At 44.6% G+C, this 27530-nt stretch overlaps 1 protein-coding gene across 1 annotated transcript; it reads left to right on the top strand.

Moving 5' to 3' along the window:
• Window positions 1-1830: 1830 nt before the first annotated feature.
• LOC144467742 (peripherin-2) lies at window positions 1831-24139 on the top strand. Its single transcript, XM_078176665.1, has 6 exons — window positions 1831-2102; window positions 6026-6159; window positions 10489-10645; window positions 15223-15451; window positions 21317-21466; window positions 24071-24139. Exons 1-6 carry the CDS (start codon window positions 1831-1833, stop codon window positions 24137-24139), a joined length of 1011 nt encoding a protein of 336 aa, XP_078032791.1.
• The last annotated feature ends 3391 nt before the right edge of the window (window positions 24140-27530 follow it).

Below are 27530 nucleotides of genomic sequence, written 5' to 3' on the forward strand. Positions count from 1 at the left end.
CCGAGTATCTGTATGCGTGGTTGCCGACTACCGGTTCGCACGTACCGGGTGACGTCCGATGTAATCCCTTAAAATGGCCGAGGGGGAGACGACACCCGGAGAGGGAGGACCGACGGAAATTTCTGCAGCTAATTTCTATCAGCAAAAAACGCTCGCTGCGATTAACACCCAGCGCGCGCTATAGTTTCGCAGTTTCGCTACTCCTTCGTCGATTTCTAATCGCATTCACTCTGTCGCGATAATTGTACCATTTTTGTGCTATTGTACCATTTTTGTGTTATTATGGCACTTTATACAATTTATGCAATTAATCAGATTATTAAAGGAATATCGTATACGTTACAACAATACTTGGTCAAAATTGAAATAAATACTTTTTAATACTACTTCATTTATAAATGAATAGAAAACAGCTGCTTCTAGTGCTCCGTAAATCCAGCGTTAAGAAACGATGCATTATTTGGCCCGTGCTTTTTGGCAATCGGCAAAAGATATTCTTAGCTCGCAGGAATATATATATATATACATAAATCCGCACAGTTTATTTAGAATCGTCCCCACGAGAAAATATTCCTCCCGCGTCGTTTCTCCGCGTCCCCTTTTTCTAATTCTCTTCAAACCGACGCGGTACATTCTCCTTCAAACACGAGCCGTATTTGTATGAAGTTCCATTTTTCAGTTTCATCCTTGCCTCTGCCAAGAATAAATCCTTAAGGGATGAACGCACAGTCTCACTGTTGGGACCCTATAGTCTTCGTGAAAAATGGTTACAGTTTTATTGGACAAGAAAACACAGTCTCGGAACAAACCGAGTCGAGTCGAGGGAAGATTCCTCTTTTACGAAGTCATTGGGAAACTAGAAACGTTTTCAACCCTCGCCAATTTTACTTTTTTTCTTTTTTTTTTGGTGCGTCTTTAACGCACCTTGCATTTCCATACGAATTTATACGGGTAAAAGTGTGTCGGGATAAAATTTTATTCGGAGCAGAATTCGTTCGGGTAAAATTTTATCTCGGAATTGGAATTCAATTGAGAAGGATTTGATTTGAGTTAGAATTTATTTATTTGAATGGAATTATTATGGTACAGGAACCTGGTACAGGAATTCTTACGGGAAATGATTGAATAAATTATTTGACTACAAATAATAGAATATAACATATATTTATCCACTTTTCCGATTTATTTCTTCCATATTACTTTTTTCTAATTATTCGAACGAAGAATCAGTCGAACAAAAAATTATTCAAATAAAGAATCACTCGAGTAAAAAATTACTCTAATAAATAGACTTTTTCTTTATTTCTAAGCAAAGAAAAAATTTTCAATTCCTTCAAAGCCAAGATAAAAAATGTAACCAACAAATGGATCATCTCCGAACCCTCACCCTTTACAAAATTATCAGCGGTTCCGATCAGCCGGCTCCTAAAAAAGCAAAGTTCTTCGACGATCGGTCGAACACAAAAGAACGAACGTAACCGCGAAACTAGGGGCAGATAGCGACGGTACGTGGCATAAAACGAAGGCCACCCTGTAGAGACGGCGAAGCGGGAGTACCCGGGGCTCCTTGGATGCCGTAGAAATACCTCGGGCCGGGGACAGTTTCCGCCGCGGGAATGGGGGGGAAATTCCGGATCCTTAGCCGGGGACAAACCGGCCCTGACGCGGCGGCAGAATTCTAAACGAATCAGGCGACGCCGAACGAACTAATTGGCCGTGAAGATGACGGATCCCGGGGACGACCGTGGCGGGTTTCGTTCGGCTCGGACGCCGGAACACGGCTCCCCGCGAGAACAAAAGAGCTTCGCGTAACGCGCGAGGAGATCGAAGATGGCGATCGGCACCGTCAGGTTCACGTGGCGCGAGAGGAAACGTCTTCATCGTTTCCTGATCATCGCCGTCACGGCGAACGGCCTCGTCGGCCTTGCTCTATTCACCGCCAGCACGATCGCCATGAACTCTATCGCCGGACAGCTGGGATTCAAAGGCAGGAATCTGTTCGATTTGGTGTCGAAGACGTTGACGATCTACGGGCTGTACGTCTTCGTACATAACCTGATTGGACTGAAGCTGTGCTATAATTATTTTCACTATGCCGAGGGGTGAGTATTTCGAAAATCCTTCGGAAATTATTTAAAAATTCTAAAATCGGTTTTTAACTATTTTTAGCTATTTTAATTAGCGAATTTTTAGAGGAGGAGCTATAAAAGCGATGAACTGTATTTTTAGCAAGAATCATGTTACCCTTCGTGATTTAATTAATTCTTTAAATTTATATATAAGTGTCATATTGGACAGAATTAATTTTCGTTAAATTCTTTCTTAAGATTTATTTTTTGTAAAAATAGAGAAAATAAAAAAAATAGATAGACCCCTTTAGTGGCTGAGAATAGAGATACGACCGAAAAAGGGTTGCCTAAATACCAAAGGCTAGAAATATTTAGGAAATCTAAAGGTACCGTTGCATTATTATCAACTGATTAAGATTGTTAAGAAATGAATATCCGCGCAGCTTTTGTAACCATCGCAGACAATTTTTATTCCGCGTCCGTCGATTATAATTACTTGTTTGTGCCCCCCGGCTGATAGGTTAGCCAGTTGAGAATCAGTGTAGAATTACGCGGCGGTCTTTGTTTACTCGTTAATAATTTCACCATTCCCTTTGCCGGTGTTATTCGGTGTATTCTCCGGTGAAACGCGAAGCAGAGGAGTAGTAATTAAAAAAAAAATCCGCGCGATGCAACGGGAAACAAAATTCAGTGACGAGCCGAAACGAAGGGGGCGCAGGATCCTTGATACGATTTTATTAAAAATATTTAAAAAAAACATGTATTTACGTTTCCGGGCAAACGGGAATCGAGGCACTAGAGAAAATCACGGGTCCATTACGAGGCCTCTCGCCGATTTTCGATTTTTCAATCAAACTCCCCCCCCCCCCCCCCGGGGATGCTTTACGTTGAAAGACAGCACAATGTTTTTCAGCTCGAACTCCGGCGACCCGACAAGAACGCCCGTTTTTTTTTTGTTTCGTTGCAAAACAGCGCGAAATGAAATCCATTAACGAAATTTAATACACCGTTTATTTTCGAATCGATCGGAAACCCGATAATATGTAGCCATTTTTTTCTCTTTTTTTTCTTTTTTTTGGGAGGGGGGTTTTATTTTATTTAAATCTCCGCAGATTACAGCACGCACAAATTGCGCCGCACAATTCCACCTAACTTCTCTCTCTCTCTCTCTCTCTCTCTCTCTCTCTCCTCGACCGTTCGAGCTTCGACCTGTTCAATTGAAATCGCGCGCATTTCGATTATTTTTTGCCGAAAAATACCCGGCTTAATGGACCCGGATCGGTGTTGCAGAAAAAAAAAAGGAATTAGCGAGGCCCCTGAACGAATTTCAAACATTATGCCCTTTTTCCGCTGCGGCAAATATTTAGCGTTCATTCGGTGGTAGTCGGTAAATGTTTTTGAATGTCATGAATATATTTATATTTAGATATTTATGAACTTATTTATATTTTTAGATTTAAGGATTGGCTTATATTTGTAGATTTAAGAATTTATTTATATTTATAGATTTTAGGATTTATTTATATTTAGGTATATTAGGTATTATTTAGCATAATATTTAGAGCGAAAATTTGTCCGAGACAATTACGCGAGGAAATCCTGTTCCACCGAAAATTTAATTCAAATAACAATTATTCGTCAAAAATTGTTCTAATCATTTATCTAAATAATTCTCTGTTCAAATCCTTCAATCTAAATAATTGATCGAGGCACGAATAAAATTGTTACTACTTCTTTAAAAATACTCTTATTTATGCATCTTCGATCTTAAATCGTCTGAAATGTATTGTATTGTTGCAAGTATTATTTCAATAAGCGATTACAGCACGACGTTACAGTTCGCCGTGTTCTTCCGCGAATTTCTTGCAACACGATCGACGCGCGCGCGTTCATTGCCAAATTAGCCGGGGCAATTATCGCGGCGCGATTATAGCACAGAGCCGGCAAGATCGTCCAGTCGCAGGCAGTTGTTCGTCGAATGGTGCGCAATTAAAGTGGCGCGAATGGCCCGCGGACAAAGGACGGGGATGGGCGAGCAGGGGCTCGGGGAGGGCGCTCTCGCGTTTACGCAAAATTTCGTCGCAGAATGCCTGGTAAATTGCGAATCAGCCGGATCAGGGGAGAGAGAGTGAGAGAGGGAGAGAGAGTGAGAGAGAGAGAGAGAGGGGAGAGAGGGCCCCGCGCGCGACTCGCCGCGTAAATCGGTTAATGCGAGAACGGAGAGAGGCCGAGCAGCAGCAGATTTCTCGGCCGGGGAAAACCACCCCTGCGTGGCGGCGACCAAGTGAAATTCACCGGCCCTCGGAAGCATTCATTAGGGGGCGACCGGGCCACCCGTGAATCCAATTAATTGGCCGGCACGGTATCGGGGGCCTTCCACGAATTTACACGAGAACCGACCGACGGAAGACATCGTTCCGAGGAGACCGCGAAAAAATTAGCGACTTAGCCATTTCGACTGACTGCATTCTACTAAAATCATTCGACTGTCTTTCTACTGAAAGGGTTGGAATGTCGTTGGGTAGTTGAGTATTGTTATGTTCCTTTTGAAAAATTATTTATCGAACATAATTATATGAATTTTTTTTTGGTGAATATTTTGTGGGTTAGGATTGTCTAGTAGTCGTTGTGTTATTTATTTATTCAAATTCTTCTTTAGTAAACTAATTCTTTTTATTCGAATTCTTCTTTTCAATCGAGTAATTCTTTTTATTCAAAGTCTTTTTTATTCGAATAATTCTTTTTAGTCTAGGAATTTTTTATTCGAATTATTCTCTATATTTGAATTAGTTATCAAAGGAAGAAACCAGAACAAAAACCAGACAATGAAATGTTATTATAAATTGGGGGAAAAAGTAGCCGAAGAACAACGATTAGCTGAGTAACAGTGGTCTGAAAGTTTTCCCGTGGCAGTCGAGGTATTGGAATGCAGGAGCGACGAAAACGGAAATAAATAGAGCGAGAAATGGCGGATGAAAGGCTTGGGCGGAGGGAGAGGGTTGAGAGGTCGACGGCAACGGTGTTCTTCTTAATTTCGAAGGTCGTGAACGGGGGTGGGGAAGGGGTTGATGAGGAGGGGGGGGGGGGGCGCGGATTGGAAACGGACCGGTCGCCGAGGGCCGATCGATTTGTCAGAATTTTCAAGTAATTCCGCAACGGGCGTCGACGTCGGCGGCGGTTCATTTGTTTTAATTAGCCGCGCGCCTCGTTAACGTATCTTTGCGGTATCGTTCGCGGGCGGAGATTTTCGCGCGCTCGCGCGCGCGTGGGGGCTCTCTCTCGGCTTGCCGTAGCACACCGATATACGGCCTCTGGGAAATTGGAAGGGCGGCGGAATTAGTCTCGGTGGGTTTTAAATTAGCTCCGCGGAGGGAACGGAGTGAACTGGTGTTAACGATCGAGCGACCCTTTTACTTTCTACGGGGACCTAGGACAACGGAGATCGACGCCGGGAGGCGACGGTCGACGGTCGACGTCTCGACGGTGGCGACGGCAGCCTCATGCAAATTTCCAGCACGGGTCGTTTTATCAAAATTGCGACGACGAAGAAATTTATTCGGCGGTAAAAATTAAATTAATAGACCGCCACCCTTATTTCCCCTTGGATAAAAAGGAGCGTTCTATTAATGCGGCGGAATGTTTTAAAAATCGGCCGCGGGATGAAAATTTAATTTAACGGCCGCCGTTGGCTTGATTTCATTAAGCTGCTAATTTTATTTAACTCTTTCGTATTAAAACGCCGCGCGGCAAAATAGAAAATATTACGTTCGGACGGCGGTGCAACGTTTTTAAAAAAAATCTCGGCGTAATTCGAAAATCTCGTAAATTATATTAGAACGGTTTAAGGAAACACTTACCCCAAGCTCGCGGAAGGAGGTATCCAGGGAATTTCGATGTTGTGTCTTCGCGAAGGGACTCTACACGACGGCGACCGACACAACACTTTTTCTTTTCAGATCCTGGAACCTGAGGTTATTCGTTTGGACGTTCTTGGGATCGTTGGTCGCTGTGATTGGGTGCTTTATGGCTGGTATTTGCTTGTCGACCGCTGCACAGCTAGTGCTCCAGGTGCGAGAGAACCTTGCTGAAGGTGGGTACGAATTATACGTTTATTATATTAATCATTCAGAAATTAGCTCTATATTTATTTCGTTGAAAACAAAATTTCAATTCACGTCTGGCAAATTAAATTCTGCTATTTCAATTGACCGACGTACATTTCTCTATATTATTATTGCTATAATTAATTGACAGAAAATGAAGCGATAATTATTACACAAATTTAATACGAAATATAATTGTTGTTCAATAAAAATATGAAGAAAACTATCTTTTCAACAATAGGGGTAATTATATAAGTACTAAGAGGGTTAAAGTATATCAAGGGGTCGATAAGAGCTAAGATAAACTCGATTAAGCAAATTCGCAAAGAATTTCGCCAAACACTGACTAAACCATGATCTCGATGATCGCGTTAATAATCCATCGGCCGTATCTAAACGTCTGCAATCGAACAAAACGGATTATCAGCCGAAACGGCCGTAATTAACCCGAATCAGAGCCACGTGAATGTTTTTCCCCGTGGATCGGTAATAGAAATCCGAGTAGCGCGCAACGCGGAGCATCGTAATCATCGGCGAGAGAGAGAGAGACAGAGAGAGAGAGAGAGAGAGAGATCATCAGGCCGCATTTAGCTATCAGCGATGCGGTGTACGCGGGGACCGTCAGAGCGGAGTTTATCGCGAGCAAACGTTTCGAATTTCGAAGAGAGAATCCAGTCGTGCCGTATCTATTCATTAAGTAGGTAGACACTAAACGAGATTTCCATCAGTAATTTCCACGGGACGTACCGGGTGTCGGCTTCGACCGCCGATTTGCATATTATGCCGGGACACTACTTCGCGGCGCGTGTGCCGTTTTCACCATCTGTCTGCTACCGTAGAGACGCGCGATCCAGGGGGGCAGGGGGAGGACGCGTTCCCGTGCATGACGTTAACGCTCGGCGAACACGCCTCCGCCATACCGTGTATCCAGAAGATTTTGCGCCATGATTATTGCCTACGAACAGTCTCTCTTCCTCTCTCTCTCTCTCTCGCGCTCTCTGTATTAATCATTCAAATCCGCCGTACTCTCATCGATGAAAATAACGCGCGATTTGTCCGACGCGAAATTCGCAATTATCGATGGACTCTACTATATACTATATGATATCGAATATATGCTTCGAATATATTTCTGTCAAATTATTTTCGATGTTTTAACGATTCTTCGGAAAATGATCTGCGATGTGTAATAATTAATAATAATTATTGCTTTCCTTTCGGGTGATCTATTTTAATGTAGAAATGATAATATAGGGAGATGTTTCAAGAAAGATTGAAAGAGGGGAATTTAATTTGCGGAATGCAGAGCGTTTGGATTTTTATTTTGGAGATGAAAGATTCTGGTGATGTAAAAGATTCGGTGAAAAGTAATTTGAAATGCGATGGAATAATTTTTGATGGTGTCTTGATGTTGTCACTTGAGTAAAAAAAGGTTAATACGATGAATGTAATACACACGATAAATAGTACTAATGTTTCTCTAAGTGGATTTTTATTTTTATTCCACTCTTTTTATTTTATGCAAATAATAATTGTGGAAATTGAATCTGTCAGGGCGAGAGGAAGAATATTGGAAATAAAAGTTAGTGAAAGTTTTAGAAAAGGAGTATAGCTACATGGAACAATAACTTACAAAATACATACAAAAGACAATAAAACAGCTTACAAACAATTTTGAATAATTTTTCTCTGAGAAGCAATGTCTAAAATTTTGCCAGTAAAAACGACTACAGCTGGAAAATTGTGTGGGCCAGTATTTTCACGGAATTAAAAAGGGTTCGCGCGGAGGAATGCCCGGCGGGAAGGTAACGAAGGAACGAGGCGGCCGGGTATCAAGAAAAATGGAAGATCGGCCGACGTCGGCGGCGCCGCGTGCGATCGCATGAATCTCAATTGTTCGGCGATGCCACTTTATCTTCTTGGCCGGCGCGCGACCGGTTCAACGGTATTCACCCCGTTGAAACGCCATCAAATTTTCCGACCGGGGGGGCGCCGCCGCCGCGGCGGTCCGGCTCGCGGTAATACACACGGGATATTTCGCATTAACGCACGACTTTCCGATATTTTCTATGCCATCAGAAATTCATCAGCGCTGGAAACCGAAATTCCCCGCGCCGTCGCGCTCACGGGACCAAAAAAAAAAATAGGGACCGCCGGAAAATTGAAATTTCCGTTCCCGCGGTCGCCGGTCCGCCGGATCCGTCAAATTAATTAAAAAGCCGCCGTCGAAATAATTAAATATCGAACCGTCCCAATTATAGGTGGCGCGCCGGGCCACGCGCGACACGTGTTTCCACTATCGATAATCGGTGAAAGGGACGCGGCCCGTAAACAAATTGGCCGCAATTTTTCATCAGCCCCGCAGATTTTTCGATAACCTGGCGAGAAACTATCCGCGCGATATTTTTCATGAAATTTCCACGCGACCCCCCGCCGTTCTACAGGCTCTCTCCCCTCCCCAATGCGTGGTAGACCGCACAGGCCTCGTGAAACGAGTTTCGACAATGTTCTGCCGCAAGTAGAACGATCTTAAAGTAGAACAGTGGGTCGGTCGTTGGTCGGACAGGTCGACTGAAAATATTCCCATTTCAGAAAGTTAATTGTTCGAACTAAAGCATTCTCTTCAGAGGCATTTTTACGGCAGAGAACTTTTTCCGATTTTCAAAAGCATTATTTTCACCAAATATTCAAAGATTAGAAATGCATTTAGTCTATTTTTATTTGACATTCTACGTGTACTTGTAATCAATTAAATAGCCTGATGTACTGCAAAAATCTTTTTAAATATTTTTTCTGAATAAAACTGATTCCAGTAGAACACGTCAATGAAAATAATTTCTATTTTGTATAATATTTATGTCCGACCGAATTTGTCCATCCGGAAATATTTTTCTATATGTATTTTTCTATATATATTTTTCCATATATATTCTTCCATATTTTTCTATTAATAATAGACAAAGAAATACCACTATCGACCACGAAAGTAAAATGTCCTTCCGCCTCCAATGATTCCAGCAAATACTTTCGCCCCGTGTTTAACAATGTCACGGAGAGGAACGTTCCCAGTAGCAGCAGTAGTGCGCGTTCCAACGTCTCGCGAGTGCAGTCGTAGTCGCCCGCAAAATGCACCTGCAGCTCTCGGCAGGTGGTTTTCGATGCAGTCTAGCGACGTAAATCCTCGAAGAGACTCGGCACTCTGTAATCGGCACTCTCTATTCTCTCGGCAACGTTCCGTCGCGCTTAGGATTCCGCCGCGTCGAAGAACTTCGACCCTAAAGCTCCCTTTCCGTGCCCTACGACATCCAGCAGGCTCGTCTCTCGCCCTCGCCCCCTCCCCCTCCTCTTACGATCGCGCACGTACGCGACTCTTCATCGCGTAATTAGTCGCGGATAGCATCGGGAACTGGGAAGCTCCGCGTCTCGTCAAACTCCGACGCGCGCGAACCCACCGAAAGGAAACATAATTTCTGCTCCGGGCAGACATCTGGTCGCTGGCACCGAGTGGATCGACTTTGATCGCCACATTAATGAGGAATAATTTGGCGTCGAATCATCGCCTTTGAGTTTCTCGCGGCAAAGGAACGTTCGATGCGCAATGTTGAAGGTATTGAGGAATGTGCTAGTGAATTTTTGTCGCGGAGTCGTTTTAATACAGCGGAAGAAGGTTGTCGGTTTTTTGATTGATTTTTTAATTTTTAGGGAAGCGTTTTCGTCCGAATAATTTTTTAATGGAACGCGATTGAAAAATCATGCGAGGGGTAGCAAAGTCTCGCTTGAAAAATGATTCACATATAATTTAATAATGCGGTGTTTTTCAAGCACAGTAGACACAACACCGATTTACACGACTGATATATGATGTAATTATTAAATGGACAATTCGATCAATATGTCGTCCGTTTCTATATCAATTAATTTCACAGTAGTAAATCAATTTCCGCACGGTAAACGATTGCACATCGTCTGTAATAACCGTTGTTCAATTAAACTTGCGATATTGTTGCGGTTTTGTATTATTAAATCGAAGTGCGCAACAAACACAATCCCTTAAATAAACAATTGAAAATGGAGAAAAAAAAATATAATTTCATTATAAGGGAGAGATACTCGAAAGAAACAAAAATGATTAAGATTGTTCGAAACTGTATCGCGAGTAGAATTGTTTAAATACGATTTAACGATGACCGAAGCACTTTCGAAAATTGATTGAATTTGCCGAGCGGCGGCGGGCGAACGAAATTTTCGCGGGCACCCGAGCATCGAAATAATTATTCCAGAAATGGCGGGGGCCGCCGCCGCCATTCTGTCAACAGGCATGAAGAGGTACTTCACGGACGTGACGTGGAAACGGAGGATAGACAGTATGCAGGTGCACATGCGGTGCTGCGGAATAGATTCGTCCGACGATTGGCACAAGACGTACTGGCTTCGCAGGGAGCTTCTTGCGCTGGATTCCCCGGATATCTTGAGGTAATTATCAGTTAATTATTCGGGGACAATCGGGGGCCGTCGGTATCGGTGCCGGCATCGACGCTCGCATCATAAAATCTATATATCGCAGCCCGTTCTTGCCCGCCCATTATCGTTCCGCTTGATTCCCACGACCGCGCGCGGTCGGCGACAGTCTTATCACCCGCAATTATCGATGTAACTGAATTCCATCTAGCCAAATAATTACCAATTTATCACGGAAAATTAACCATTTCGACCACCGTGAATTCTAATTGATTCTGTACCATTAATCGACTGTCTCGCATTTTTTATTTTATAATTAACATTGTACGTCTCGTATATCAGCCTGTCAAATGTTAGGTGATTGTTTAGCATACCAGAATTTTTTAAATCAATTTATGATTTGTAATAAATGACGTACAATGTTAAATTTAAAATAAAAAAAAATAAGACCAGTCAATTCGCATTTCCGGCTGTCTTGAAAAAACCAATCGGACGTCATCGGGGCTCCATTAAATTATACCAAACCTGACCATAACAGTACACAAGATTTCGCTTGCGTCTTCGAAACCGCGTTGCGCACACGCTCGCGAAAATAATTAACAAAACAGCGGGAAGCGACGCGCGGTCGAACGACGCGGGATTGTTTAAACAGCTGCGACCCCGGCGAAATTTCGAAGACAATTTTTCAGTCGCCGGGTATTATTAAATGAAAATTAGAAGGGACCCGGCCGCCGTGTTCGCAGCCTACGATAATAATTACAATATCTCGCGGGACCCGTCCGGCTCGGAACGAATTTCCCAGGAACTTTAATGGGAGGGCAGAAAGTATGCCGGGATTTTAATTACAACTACACACTCGCCGGATACGAAATTTTCACGCGTCAGCGACCGCGGCCGCGCTGCAAGGGGTGGTTCGAGAGGGGGTTGGGGTGGTGGGCCGGTTGGATCTCAGAAGCCGGGAGCATGGTTTTCCGAAAGCGTTAAAATACCCTGGTCGGATCGCTTCTCCTTGGAACTACCGAAAGGAACCTCTGGGAAAAGGAGGCCGAAACGAGACAGCGGCGCTCCCGTTTCTCTTCCCCATAGGAATTCAGCCCCCCCCCCCCCCCCCCGTCCGACATTCCACGCCTTCCCCGCGGTGGAAAAGGATTTAAAACGCTGCAGGCGGAGTGCTCGTCCTGGATTGTTTCCACGTGGCCGGCTGCTCGGGCCGGGCCGGGCCGGGCCTCCAGGACCCTAAACGGGGGCTCTGCTGTTGTTGTATGCTCGCATTTACGCGAGCCACCCCTCGGCTACGCCCACCTGGAAAACGCTCCCCCATTTGCCTCGTACCTGGGAAAACGATAACGGGGGCAGTGATATGTTACCCGCTGTATTCTTCGACCCTTTCTCAACCCTCTCTCGCTCCTAAGTAGCCTGTAGGGGTTGATAAATTTTTTTTTACTACGGCTAGAGGCTTTACCAGCCACCCCTCTTAGTGGTTTATCGGAGCAGCGAGCTTGTACAAGGGGGCTGGGATAATGCTCGCGGTGAGGAGATGTTTCGCAGGTTAATTGTTTAAACGCTGATAGAGTTTAGAGGATTTTTAGAGCAGAGTTTCGAGATTTTTTAGAACAGAATTTCGAGAATTGTTAGAGCACAGTTTTGACGATTTTTGTGCAGAATTCCGAGGATTTTCGAAACACAGTTTCGAGAATTTTTAGAGCAGAATTCTGAAAATTTTCAAAGCACATTTTCGAGAAATTTTAGAGCAGAATTCTGAAAATTTTTAGAGCAAAGTTTTGAGAATTTTTAGACAAAAATAAAATCAGCCTGGAAAGAATACCTCCAAAGAACTTGCGAAAGAATTCGATCGCCGCGACGCTGACTCGAACCGTGTCCCGAAACAAATTGCGTAGCGGATCCCCCCCGCGAGAGAAAGAAAGAACGAGAGGCGCGTGCAACAGGATCGTGTGACGACTAACGTCGACCGTAATTGAGAGAGAGCGGAGAACTCGTGATTACCTCGGGAGGCAAGCAACGAACTGTAGCGAAAATATTAGGTCGCCGCTTTGTACACCTCAAAAGCAGAGCAGAAATTTGATTAAACTTCCGAAAGTTCCGATAACGTTGGCAAGTGAACGCCGTCGGAAACGTTAATTTCGAACTTTCTGCTTATTACGGAAGGGTGGAGGATGGAGGATGAGGAGGGAGAGAAAAGGTGTAGTAGGAGGATGAGGACGGGTGCAGAGAAGGAGGCGCGGCCGGTTACGCGGTTTTATTGGCAATTTTTATGGAATAACATGCCGGCAATCAACGGCGCTAATGGAGGCCGATACCTTCGGGGTCGAATATTAATCGAAACCCGTTCGACGATCCGCCGAACCCGTCGTCGACGTCCAGCACACCTGTATATATTTTTATTCGCAAGCGAGAGCCCGGCATCCGCCGCCCGCGTTAGCCGATAGCATCGTTTACAATAAACCTGTTTAGTTTTCGATCGCGCGCGGCGTGTTGCTCGCTCTAGTTACCCGGTAATTGCCTAATAGTTAGGTTTCTGGATACTGATGTACGCGCGCATTATGCCCCCCCCCCCCTCTCTTGCCTCTGCGCGCCCGTATATATACGCCGCCCTCTCCGGGGGCCCCCGCGGTAATACGTTCAATAATAAAGGGTTAATAGCGCGTTCTGAACAGAAGCCTTTGTGTCGCGGCTGGTAATCGCAGCTAGAGCACTGGGTTATCGATTTCTCGTTATGTTAATTGCAGAATTATACCTCGGCGCGCGATCGATCCCCGGCTCGCCTGCTCCTCGACGCCGCAGCCATGCCGGAGTGTCAATCGCTGCCATCGAGCCCGTAAAGTCAACAGATATTATATTATACCGGGTGGCCGGGAACGTCCGCCAACCTAGGTGAACATAGGTCAACCTACGTCCATTTAGATTCCACCAAAATCGAGTTCGCCTTTCATAGCTCCTTCCTCTATGTTAGAGAAACTAAATCGTCAGATATAAAAAAAATAATATCTATAAAATTGTTACTATACTAAACGATGCGCTATAGAAAATTCAAAAAGGCTCGATTGGGAAATGTTCTTGAGGTCATTTCAAGTAACTCTTTCCTTTACAAGAATTTTCTCCGAGCCATCGTTAACGAGTTATTAACGAAAAACGCAGACCAATGAGAAGCAAGCTCAGCTAGCGCGACGCGGCTGAGTCAGCCAGCGGGCGGAGCCTAATTCCACCGATTGGCTCCACCGCGACGCGCTAGCTGATCTTGCCTCTCATTGGTCAGCGTTTTTCGTTAATAACTCGTGAACAAAGTCACGAATTAGATTTTCGCAAAGAAAAAAGTTGCTCCAAATAACTTGAAGAATCTACCATTTTCCCATTTCTAGCAATTTTTCATATTTAATATTTAACATTTAGAAAAAATTTTCCGAATTGCTGTGAATCGACAGAAAAATGTCTCAGCAATTAATACTCGTCCAACAGTTCTTTTCCCGTGGAAAGTTTCTCCCGAAAGTACGTCGCACGTTTCAATACGTCCATTTCGGTCGAAAAACGCGAGATTGCTTCCGGTAACCGGAAGTTCGCGCTCCGGGGTTTCGGGCAGGGGCGGCGCGCACGGTTCCGCGGTTCGAAATACGCGGACCGGTAGAGACGAGCCACCACCGCACACCGATCGGCATTCCGCAAGTTGTTGAACTTGCTAATTCGAACTTGTCCGCGAACATGTCCGCGAAGTCTGGAATGAGCTGCGAGCCGTGTCGCGTGTCCCACCGGCAGCTGCCCTGGTGCTTTCTCAACGGGTTCGGGTTCGAAGTTCCGCGTTCCCGATGAAAAGGGACGCGCGGCGGCGGCGACGGTCGTCTCCCGTGGCCGCGCCACCGCTGTTCTCGCGTCCGATACGCCGGGCTGCCTCTCGGGTGATTAAACGCTCGGCCATCGATCTGTCCTTCGCCCTCGTCCGTGAAACCGTGACGCCGCTACCGAACGATTATTTTCTTATTTAATCCGGCCGGCCGAAAATTCATCGTTGAAATTATCGCGATACAGCTGAATGGAATCTTTAATTAGCGATCGCGGAAAGAACCGAGCTTCGCGTTCGTATTAATTTGGCTTTCATCGAATGTTTGAGGATATCCGTTTTTTGCTAGTTAAATTCGATTTGCTCAAATATATTGCAGTAAAAATTAATTTTCAAGATTGGTCAAAAATTAGTGATTACTCCTCGTAATTAAATACCAGTAAAAAAAATCAAACAATGCTTGAACGCATCTTCTCTCCGTCTCGAGAACAAAGAACACCGTCCGAGGACCAGCCGCGACAAAAATGGAATCAAAGTTGCAGTCACGATGGCGAGAGGGAGTTGTGGCTGGGTGGAAAATATGGCGGCTAACCGAGTAAAATTCTGCAGTCGGACAAAGCGTGTCTCGCGAGCAAACAGGGAACAGTTAGTTTCCAGGTTCGTTTCCATTGTCACGATTCTTTGGAACAAGTCGCCGTGGTTCGAGGGCGAGGGAAGGGAAGGAAGGGGGGAGAAAGGGTCGTAGAGGACAGCCGTGGAAACGTGATCGCGGTATGTGACACGTAGGAATCCTGTGTTTCAGGTACGCGGAGTTGGACGGTCGCGTGACGCCGCCGGTGGTGCCGTGGAGTTGCTGTCGATCGGACGTAAAGGGCCCGTGCTATCACGATCCTCTTCAGCTGCCAAATCCTGAACAGAATTCCACTTACGAGAGCCTGAACGCTCGGGGCTGTCTGATCGTCATGAAGACCGTGCTAAACGGGACCCTCTACTCCGCGGTGCCGTTGATCGTGTTTCTGTTTGTGTTGCAGGTAAATCAATAATAACGGCGGTACGCTCGGCAAACAATCGGCCGAATCAATCATTCGACTCGGAATTCGTGGCTCGCGGAAGGGGGAGCCTGGGAGAGATCGAGAGGGACGGACGTCAAGATAGAGAGAGAGAGAGAGAAATAGAAATGGAGATAGAGACAGATAGAGAGAGAAATAGAGATAGAGAGAAATAGAGGGAGAAATAGAGATCAAGATACAGAGAGATAGAAAGAGAGAGAGAGAGAGAGAAAGAGAGGGAGAGAGAAGTAGAGATATAGTTAGAGAGAGAGAGAGAGAGAGCTATAGAGAGAAGTAAAGATAGAAAGAGAGAGAAGTAGAGATATAGTTAGAGAGAGATAGCTATAGAGAGAAGTAAAAATAGAAAGAGAGAGAAGTAGAGATCTAGTTAGAGAGAGAGCTATAGAGAGAAGTAGAGATATAGTTAGAGTGAGAGCTATAGAGAGAAGTAAAGATAGAAAGAGAGAGAAGTAGAGATATAGTTAGAGAGAGAGCTATAGAGAGAAGTAAAGATAGAAAGAGAGAGAAATAGAGACAGAGAGAGAAATAGAGAAGGGGAGGGAGATTGGTTCGACGACAAGAAACATGAATTGATGGGGTGGCGCCGTCGAAAGCGGAGGGTCGAACAACGCTCGTTGCCGGTGCGTTTTCGATCGCGCCACCCTCGTTCTGCGTTTTGATATTTTGTTGTCAGCAAATCGGTGAGTTATCCGCTGCCCGATGCACCAAAGCAGACATTAACCGCTTGTCGCGACGATTTCTCGCAAAATTCCGCTGACTCGCAATCGTCATTCTTAATCATTCTTCCAATAAAATTACGTAGGGTTTCTCCTAAGTATGAAAGGCAAAATGGTTGAGAGTGCAAGTTGTAAGAGGACCTGTAAAGTTGTGCATTGTCATAGTTATCGCAGATATAGTTGTTGAGTCGTCGTTATCAAGAGTAATTGTACTTGTAGTCGTATATTGCAATAAAAATGAATTTTTTAAATTTGTTAAAAATTAGTGTCACCTATTAAGAATAATTCCTACAATTCGATCCAGAAAAATATTTGAAGTATTATTCCTTATATAAATTACAATTGTTTCATCAAATCTATGAGAAGCTCCAGGAAGCTTTTATCCAGGATCTAGCACAGCAGAAGCCATGGGCAGTCGATATTTTCATACCGCAGTTTATCGTTGATATTTTCGTACTCCTTTACAATGGATCGTAAATGTTTATACAGTGCCGCGTGTTCGCAGATAAATTCCGCGAAACCGAAATTAACTGGAAATTTATTTGTTCGATTAAAAGCCGACGATATTGCGAGCCGAATAAAATTCGTTTACGAGGCCCCTTCGTTTTATCGTGTCCTGCACGGGTTATGTGTATTTTAGATAAAAATGGCGAACGGCTATGCGCAAGGATCAGGATCGCGATCGTTCGCGGCGATCGTGGGAACGATCTTCGAGGTTTCGCGGGGGGTGGGGGCCTCCGTCGAGATTCGAATTAACCGGATTAATGGATCGTTTGACGGTGGAAAAACTTGCCGGCAGGATAGGTTTAATTAACCGCGACTATTTGCCGGCTTAATGATATCAAGGCACCGCCGGAGAGTGCCTCGGCCGAAGAATGGTGGAAACGGAATTAAATTGGAGAGGCGAAACGAGCCTCGGGCACGCGAGCTTCCCTGCGCCCGGATAGTTACTTTCTTGTCCAACCTATTCTCGAATCTATCTCGGTTACGGCCGCCGCGCCGGCTTCGTTAGACAAGAAAATATTTTATAATTCCATCGTCGGACGCGCGCGTCTACCCTATTCTTCGATCTTCTCCCGTCTTCTATTCTCTAACAATTTTCCCAACACAATAATTAAGCGATCCATTAAACGAAGTCAACCCTATCTAAAATCATATTCTTTCAGCTTTAATTCTATTCCTGAAAAGTGCAAAAATTCCTACGGGAACATAATATAAAATCGATTTAAATTCACCCCTTATTTTGTCACCATTTTCCTCGGCGCAGCGGTCGCGGTTTTCCAATTTACTAAAACGTGTCCGTAGATACTTTCTAATCGAAGTCAATCAATCTTAAAGCAGACAGTCTCAGCTTCAATTTAAGCACCGTAATGCTGAAATATACCCACGGGAGTACAACTTTAAATTTAGTCGAAGCTACCCATTAATATCGAGACATTTTCATTCGAGTCACAGTGTAGGATTTTCGATGTTTAAAAAATAATCTCGTAATTATTTTCTAATCCAGTTTACCGTATCTTAAAGCGGACACTTCCAGCTTTAATTCAAGCTAAGTCGCGTTTAAAAACTCCGAGGGAAAGACAAGTTTAAATCGACTCGAAGTTTCCCATCGGGAAGGAGTCGTTCTTCGTCTTGCGGGCGGACTTTCGAGCTTTCGATTCCTCGAAACGCTTTCGCAAATGTTTCGCAATCAAATTAATCCTATCTTAGACTAGACTCCTCGATCTCCGAGACAAGGCTATTAAAGTTAACAGAGCCGGCTGGGACATATTTTAAAATCGAGCCGAGGATCGGCCCTCGCTTCTCAATGATTTCTCTCCGCGCGAATAATCGACCGATATATTCCACTCTTTATTCAAGTATTAACACTTTAAAGATCGGTCATTCGATCGAAAAAATTTAGTTCAACGTTAAATTTTCGCTCCTACTTTGATCTTACTTATTTCATTAATCGCGAATGATATTTAATATTTAAAAAGTTATATCATAATATTGAAGCTTACGGTAGTATAATATAATATTTATTTATTTTATTTCGGTAATAAATAAAGCATCAATTTTAAAGTACAAACTACCGGCATTAAAGTGTTAATATTGTTCCAATTTTTATTCAAGTATTAATACTATTCCAATTTTTATTTAAGTGTCAATATTATTTCAATTTTTATTCAAGTATCAATATTCCACTCTTTAAAGTCGAAATAAAATTCTGTTCCCTCGCGATCGATATTAAAGCATTCGGCGAAACGCGATTGAAGATTATTCCAATCGGAAATCCCCTAATCGTCGCGACGGGCTAAGGAAACGTCGGCGGCGGCGAGTTAACGAGGAAAGAAAGCAAAGTATGTTCCTTAACGAACGATTGTCGCGGGGCACGGAATAGCTTGGTAATTTACTCTTCGGCACAGTTTATCCACCGACACATAATTTACCAATCGACCCCGTTCAGGGAAGTTAAATGTGAATTATTGAATCGCGCGGCCGTGGGTGGTGGTGGAGGTAGGAGGAGGAGGAGGAGGGGCAGCGGCGGTGGAATTTCGGCGCGAAAAGCGAGCGGGGTTCGCCTTAAAATATTACGCGTTTCGCAGTTCCGATGACGCACGGTATCATCGTGTCGGTGCAATCAATAATGCCGAATGAATCTGATAATCCCTGCCTATCGGTGGCCCGCGGCCCGATCGGAGCACTGTGTCCGGTTGCGCTGCCATCATTTATTCGGGAGTCCGCGAGGGAAACTCTCAGAATTACATTATAAATACTTGTGACCGCGCGTTCGTTCGGCTTTTGAACGTTTTATGACGTCGGACCCTAGATTTTCGCTACCACCTCCCGGTACGAGCTTTTTATTTTTTTATTCTATTTAGGCTGACGGAAACTCTGAATTCGGAACAAACGAAACCGTGAAACCGATAATCGATTCTATCGACGCTGCGAATTATTTCTCCAGACATTGTTTTTCTATGAGGCAACGACTCTCGTGTTATTTAGATAGTAAACCTTTTTCGTAACATTTTTTATTCAAATGGCAGCGGATTTGTTCTACCATAGATCGTATGGAAGAGTCCCATTTTGAAATGAATTTCCCCATAGCTATGGGGCGCGTCACGGCCGGTATATTAACAGACGAATTCCATGGCGTTAACACGATCTTGGTCGATCTTCGCCGATCCTCGCCGATCCTCGCCGATTCCCGAGACCGTTTCACCATTATCTCTTGCAATGAAATATATATCCGAAACACCGCGCCGATTTAATTTGATTATTTCAATCAATTAGAAGACTACACTTCCGAAATTACTTGGAATTTCGTTCGCGCGCGCGGGTTCGAAGGGTAGAAGAATTAATTTCGTTTGACATGCATTCCCTTTTACTGCGCGCGAGAAAATATTCGAACCGGGGTAGCTTGCCATGTGCTCGCGTGATCGGATCCGAAATTGTTGAGTTCCGCGGAATTTTCGTCCGTCCGATCGTACGGCGGCCTGAATAGCGTTATTAAAAATGTATGGAGAATGGGTCCGAAGCAGTTTATAATAGGATTATGTTCAATTTAGAATTCTGATTCGACGGGATCGTTTTTTAAACGCCGGCTGAAACGATACGGAGAGCCGCGTCGCGTTGTGAAAATTAATTTCGACGACAAATGATTTTCGCTCGACCAGAAAATACGCGAGAAAAAACAGGGAATGGGGAATAAGGCGGCGTGGAATAACAAGTTGAATAAGTGAAATAAGTTGAATTAGTGGAGTGAGCAAAATGAGCAGAATAAATGAAATGAGTGAAATGAGTAGGATAAGTGGAATGAGTAAAATGAGTAGAATAAATAGAATAGGGGAAATAAGTTGAATAAGTGGAATAAGTAAAATAAATTGAATAAGAGGAATAAGTGAAATAAGTTGAATAAGTAAAATAAATTGAATGACAGGAATAAGTGAAATAAGTTGAATAAGTGGGACAAGCAGAAAAAGTAGAATTAGCGGAACAAGCAGAACAACTAGTCCAACCAGAATAAGTGGAACAAGCGCACCAACTATACCAAATAGCAAAATCGTTAGAAAAAAAATGAACTCTACCAACGAAAAGAGTGTACCACGAACAAACACGAATTTCAAAGCCTGCCCCGTAAAACGATGGCCGGCGCGCGGCGCGTTAAGTGGCCGCTGTCTCCCGCAATTTATGCAGAAAATTGCCGTTTCGCGGAAAACACCGCGCGCAGTCCATTAAGAACCATCGCGCGGAAAAATCAACGTCAAAGGACGCGTGCCCGTCCCGCGCTACTCCCGAACCGTGCCCGGGTAATCGTCGCCCGTCCAAGGTCACGCCGCGGCGCGTATCGGCGTCGGGGGAGTCGTCGGATCGACGTCGCGTCGGCAGGGTGGAATAATTGGCGGACTCGTTAACGATCGGCACAAACCTGACAAAGCACGTTCGGCAAACGCGCGTACCAGTAATAACTGCGCGCGTCCCCCCTACCCCCCGGGCCGGCATCGTTGTAACGCGAGAGTCCGTCGTTCGCCGTTTGAAGCCCGGCTGCTTCGAATAATGACCGTGTGTACCGGCGGCGATCGATCCGATTTCCGGTGGCTAAACAATAATCGCCGGGACAAATCTGCCGGCCGACCGGCCGAAGGAGGGAGGCGTGGGGAGCGCGCGCGCCGTTTTTCGGGAAACGAGACCCGACGGTGCTGCAACGACGGAAGTGTCCGCGTAAAACCGGAATATGGAGAGGGAGCATGGAGAGCCGGAAAGCCTCTCGAAACGAGGAGTTCCTTCAGCGCTGTTTCGCGGAGGGACGAAGAGATATATATATGTAGGAAGGAGAAAGAGGGAGGGGGAGAGACAGAGAAAGAGAGTCTCCCGCCGAGAGTCGCGTCGTAAAAACGAAAAACAGTGTTTTACGAGTGGGTACGCGAGGCGCTAGAAAAAATTGCAACGTAGGCGGGCGGAGGGTGCTGCAGGGGTGGCTACGGGGGGTAACTCTTTCTCTCTCTCTCTCTCTCTCTCTCTCTCTCTCGCTCCCCCACCTTTAGCCGAGGCGGCGCCGGGGCGTTATTCCGCGCGATCCTGTGTGTACGTGGCGTCACGTATGAGATAACGGCCGGAACATTTCCAGGTCGCCGTGACCGTGTTGTCGAGGCTCGACTTTACTGCCGCGAGAAATGCAGTCGCACTCGGCGGCCGGTACCGGGCCGCCCCGGGATGGCTCTACGGCCGCCTCGATTTTGGATACGACGCCGGACCTAATCTCTGCCAGATCGATCGGGTTAGTCATCCGGTTTATCACGCTTATCCTAATCGAAATGTATCGTCCATCGCTTTGACTAGTTTTCTTCGAATCGTCGACTCACCACGGCCATTTTTACTCGTATTATTAACCCTTTGAAGTTGTATTAAATTTATACACAGGTGTCCTGATTGAAGATTTTCATTGAATTTGCAGTAATACCTAAAATGCAAGATTTAGTAGGATAAATTATTAACACTTTCCTAAAGTTTAGACAATATGTTTTATTTTCATCTGAGGATAAAATAAATAAATAAAGAGCTTTGGTGGCTGAGACATGCGACTGCAAAGGGTTAAACCTTGAATTTTCCTCCCAATGGATGATATATCTCGTATCAGAATATTCTTGTAAAAGAAAATATTTTTCTAAGTAGAATAACGTGAGCAATTGATCCCACCCTCTCCCTTATTATTATTTAAGATACTTCGCCTGAGCATCACGAATTTTTCAAGTTTGTTTCGCCGAGAACCGAAGGTTTTATCTTGAAAAGAGTACACGACTTGGTCAGAGGTACACGGCGCTGACGATTTGCCCAGTCGATTTTCCACTTTTGAATTTTTCACATTTAAATGGGCCACTGAAAATGGATTGTAAAAATTGCAACAATCCTTCGTCTATCTTTAATACATAATACTTTCACTCCTCTATAAATTTCCAAATTCCCTGGTATCTCGAAGGAACGTTCAACGGACAACATTCTTCGAGAATAATTAAAACGCAGTGGTCTGCCAAGCAAAATCACCTTAATGAATTATTAGAAAATAACAGTCTAACGAAATTGTGAATAAATTCTCGGCGAGCAAGAATCTTCGGCCGAGCTTCGTTAAAGAGACCGACGAGAAATAAAAATCCGAGGAAGTCTTTAATTTCTCGAAGGCTGCCGGCGAAGAATTCTTCGCTCGAGAATCATGTAACGAAGAATAATGTATCTGTAACCTTGTATATATAATATCCAGAAGCAGTTGGTTCGCGAGTCCTCGCATAAATTATTATAAAACACTGCGCTGTCATAAAATTAGCAAAAAAAATCATCGCACGTAGAAGCAGATTTGTTCGCACGTATAAAAGTACAATGACCGCGGGACAAGCGAGGGAAGGGTGCAGCTCGGGGACGGGCTTCGCGATGTAAAAACGTGCTAATTATGCGATAGATGCGAACATTTCGCCGGCAATTGTAGTCGAGCGGGAGGCGTCTGCAGAACGCAGTCGCGTTCACCAGTCTTCCGCCTGCCGACGCTCCGCTAATTTCCAAGCTGTACATGTGTAGCCGAGGAACTCCTCTCGGCCGGGCGAAAAGAGTCGAAGGGAAACTGCCGGCAAGTTCCCTAACTTCGCGAGAAATATTTGCAGAATGAAGTTCCGCGCCGCTCGCGGAATAACACTTCGCTCGAGCACCGGCGGTGGGTTTATTTGTTGAACGCTCTAATTTCTTCCAGTTAGAATAAAACGGGCAAGAAAGCCAAGGAGAGAAGAACAGAGAGAGAGAGAGAGAGAGAGGGAGAGAGTCGCGATTCGCGCAGCTTTTATTAAGGGACGCGATGAAGAAAAGTTGAAAAACTTTCGCTGCAATGACCTGTGTGCGCGTTTGCTGAATTTATTTTCATAACCTCGAATCTCGTTTCTTATTAAGCTACCTGCGAGTTTCACGGCGCGCGGGATATTCTGATACTCGCCAGCCAGACTTCTCGTATTTTTATGCTGACTATTATTCAATGCGTGCCGCTACAGGCTGCAATGGCCTGCGGAATTGAGTCGACGTTTTTAAAGATGGTATGCGACTCGAACGGTACAGCTATATCTGTTGTATTTTTATTTTATCGTTGGAGGGTTCATTGTGCAATGACTGAAATACGGTTTTTAAAAGTTTGACATTTTTTTAAATAAATGAAGAAAAGCAGTCGCCTTTTTATTTTTTTACCTGAGCCTCTAATGAGAGATTATAATAAATAAAAGTGAGAAAATGACCGCCTTTACACTTTTTTTTATCCTAAATAATAATAAAATTTAAGAAACGGTATTTTAGACATTATGTAGCGAAGTATACCTTTAAATATTTACAAAAAATTTTAAATCATTCAGAGGAGCTTTAAGAAGGTTATGCAATTTTAAAATTGTTGACACAATTTTACTGTCCGATTATATTCCGAGATAAAAAATACATGCTTTCATTATTCCACCTTTTTAGCAACAGAGTGACAGGTCATCCACTGTCATCCACCGATTGCTGCACTTTTGAAAATCCATTCAGTGTCCATCCGGAAAATATCACAATTACGGAAAAATATTTTTCGAATATTAAAATAATTAAAAAATCAGTTAGCAAATTACGGCGTTTCCTAATCAATTTTGACGTGAACCCTGACCATAGATTATAAAGGTTTTAAATGTCAAAGGAAATACTGTCGGTAAATAATTCTGGAATTCACTGCACCGCGGAGGGTCGATAAGAAGTTAATTTCGGATAAACGCTAGGTTCTGTTTCGTATTCAAAGACCGCGCCGTATTTATGCGCTGGCAACCGACTCCCTGGACGGAAGATCCCCGCCATTGATACTGTTTTCCGTTTCGCAAAACTTTCGCAGAAGAACAGCGGCCAGGGGGACTCGATGATCGACTTGAGGCCGCTTGTTTATTCCACCGACACGGAATAAAACCACGAAGAGGCGATCCACGTCGCAGGCGTAGCCCAATCGTACCTTCGCGACCGTCCATTGGCGTGGGACTCCCGGGATTTGTTAACAATCTATGGTCGAGACTATTCATATTTCACAAATGTTAAATGAGATTATTTAATTGCTTTAAAACGATAAAATAGTTATGTCAAGTCTGACAATGTTTCAAATAATGTATTGGAATTATACCATTTTATTAGGCAATCGCTATGTAATTTTTTTGTATTATTTTAATTTATATATTAATATAATATGTATACTAATATATACTAATACAATATAATAACTAGTCTATAAAAATAGCAAATCCTAGAAAAGTTTCGTCCAGCCTATAAATTGAAAAGAAAATGATAAAACGCGCCCCAACACACCACGATCATTAAGAACAGTATTAGAGCACAGTGGATTCGCGTCCACTGGATTTCCCGGCGCGGCGACAATTTTCCCGGCACATCCGCGGTCCAATTAAACGTTTGTCCATTCCCAAAGCCCACGGGCAACCCTCCCATCCCTTCACATCACCGCGAGCAATTACGAAACCGAATAAAATCATTCTTAAAGATCCTCCGTAAAATTTGTCCAAAAAGCAGTCGAAAAAAGCCGCGAAGCGTCGATAAAAGAAAACAATCGATTCCCGAACGAAGACCTCGAAAAATCGTTAACGTCGATCCCGTGCCCGGGGATCGATCGTAAAAATCGGCTAGAGTCGGAGGACCGACCGGTCGTTTTCGGAGGCTTTTATCGAAATGAAAAGCCATCGACAGGAGCGGGGGGTGGAGGGTTGGCGGTGGCGGTGGCTGCCCGTTGGAACGCGTTTAACGAGGTAACCCTCGGCCGGGAGCCTTCCGCGCGGGGATTAATCGATCATCGGCTACGATACACTCGAAACGGCCTCCGTGGAACAAACAAGCCATCCGAGAAGAGATCTGGAAATGGCGGGGTCGCGGGACAAGAAGAGGGTATACGGAAGGAGGGGGGCGAGTGTCTTGCGATAAGATAAGACTCGGTCGAATTTCTTTTCCCTCTCTTCCCCCCGCTCGCCGCGGCGCGGAGCGATGCCGAGGGGGTTGCGGAGGGGTTGCGGGAGCGGCGGTAGTCCGTCGCCGAGATCCGACGATAGCTTTCACTATGATTACTGGAGCCGGTTAATCGAGTCGCGCCACTAAATCGCTCGTTTTACCCCACGGGTATCGGAATCGGCCGATCGATTGGCAAACCGGACCGAGGGAACGGACACACACACACACCGGTCGACGGGGTACGAGGGGATAGGTGGGAGGGGAAATCTCCGGCGAGGACTCTCTCTCCCGGACAATGACAAAAAGCCACGTTAACGGTATTCGGTAAGTTTGTTTTATTTGATCTGGTTCTCTTTGTTTTCTCCGGCTCGTCTATCCCCCCACCACCACCACCACCCTCTCTTTTCAGCCCACTCTGTCGATTCTCGTCCCCGGGAAAAAAGGGGAGAGAACCGCTGGCTATACGCGACGGCGAAATAATAGAGCGGATTTCGCGACGAAAATTGTTGCCGACGGATTTTCTGTTAGGGTTTTCTGCCGAACGATTTTATAGATTACGCGATCGACGGAGAAGTTAACCTGTTAGCTGACGTATATACACGTCACAAGAATATGGCAATTTTACGTCTTACAGGAAAAATACTTCTCCTACGATCTAAGTTAAAATACTTCTGAAACGTATTCAAGAATTTCGTACAGTTTACAGTAATTCTAGAACAAATATCGACAAAACTATACTTATTGTGATCGATGAAACGCATAAGAAAATTTATCTGAAAAATAAATTGATGCAGCTGAGTTGCCGTGCTTTGATCAGCTGTAACTCTGTTGAAAGGGGTTGTAGAATTATAAAGTTTTTTTTAAATTGAAGCTTCAATACTCCAGTTTACGATAGTAGAAATATAAAATGCAAGAGCAATGTTTTTAAGTTAAATAAACTCGATAGATTTAGATGGAAGGCACGTAGAGCATTCGCTAAATTTGTTACATGGTATATGGTACTGTAACTTTGCGGGAAAAAATCGTAGCCGCTTAATTCGGTAGTCAAATTAAAGGGGAAGGTTTGTAGTTTATGATGGTGGAAATGCCATGCTCGGAAAAAATTTTTCCGAGTCCAGAGAGGCCGTGAAACTTTGCACTTTTTCGATGTCAGACACATTTAGGTTACTATCTCGGATTTAGGATAGTAAAATCATAGAAACGTATGATGTTAAAAATTAGAATATGCCATCGTAAAATAGAGATTTCAAGCTTTAATTTAAAAAAAGTTTCACAATTTTACAATAACTTTTAACGATATCACAGCCGTTCGAAGATCGACAATTACTCTACCAAATCTAAGCGATGCTTCGATTTTTCTACTTAGCGTATTTCCACATTAATTAAATAATTATAACTACAATCACAACGCACATACGCTTCTCTTAATTAGTACACAATTCCAACAGACAATCTCCTATTCAAAATCCTACAGATAATCTCCCAAAAACAATCGCGACGCTCCAAACGCGATCAGATTTAGAATCCCACCCTCGTCAAACTTCTTCGCGGGAAATCCGGGGGAGGGGCAATCGTTGCCGGAAGAAACATAATCGCTGTCGCGTATCGGGTCCGGCGACAAGAAGCATCGAGAACCGTCGGCTGATCCAGTATAAATCCCGTCGCGGATCTCGAATTAGTCTCGCAGGATATTCGGCCGCCGTTGCAGCTGCCGCGAATGTATTTTGTCGCTATTATGCCGGCTCGGGAGCCGGGAGCTTTCCAAAAGGCGGGAGGGGGGCGAAATGATCGCGCGTTAGATCGGTGTCAAGCGGCAGAGTCGCGCCGATCCGGAGCCACGAAAATCCGCGACGGTGATCCAGGAACAACGGCGGCGGATCCGCGATCCCCCTCGGGTAGTTTATCTGAACGCGAGTTGACGGGAGTTGAAGTTGCTCGCGCGGCGACCGCTCTCTCTCTCTCTCTCTCTCTCTCTCTCTCTCTCTCTATCTTCCTCTCTCTCGAGTTTTAAGTTGTTTAATTCGACGGGGATTTTATTACCGTGCGCGCGCGCACGACGAGTGTTCGAGATTCAGAGCAGATGAGCCGTGTGCCACTCGGATTATTCGGTTTTCGCGTGGGGCGGTTCTATCACGGCAGTTCGCGAATTCAATTCGGGAACGGATTCGGGACGGTTCGCGGGGCTTGGCGGCGGCGTTGGTGGCTCTAGCACTCGAATTTGTTAAGTTAACGTCGTCGCGCCGGTCGGTTTAACTCGGCGAGACTTTTATCGAGCCGACCGTCGGCGACAAGGCGGAACGTTTGCAAGTCAAGTCGAGCGAAGTATGTTTTCGAATTTGTTAATTTAACGG

Source organism: Augochlora pura, chromosome 3, assembly GCF_028453695.1.
Source record: "Augochlora pura isolate Apur16 chromosome 3, APUR_v2.2.1, whole genome shotgun sequence".
NCBI classification, from domain to species: domain Eukaryota; kingdom Metazoa; phylum Arthropoda; class Insecta; order Hymenoptera; family Halictidae; genus Augochlora; species Augochlora pura.

Bases quoted from the DNA above. Each gene is read 5' to 3' on its own strand.
- LOC144467742 (XM_078176665.1), top strand. From the start codon at position 1,831: ATGGCGATCGGCACCGTCAGGTTCACGTGGCGCGAGAGGAAACGTCTT. The intron at 10,646-15,222 runs GTAATTATCAGT...CCTGTGTTTCAG, and splicing joins GATTCCCCGGATATCTTGAG to GTACGCGGAGTTGGACGGTC. The intron at 21,467-24,070 runs GTTAGTCATCCG...AAACTTTCGCAG, and splicing joins ATCTCTGCCAGATCGATCGG to AAGAACAGCGGCCAGGGGGA.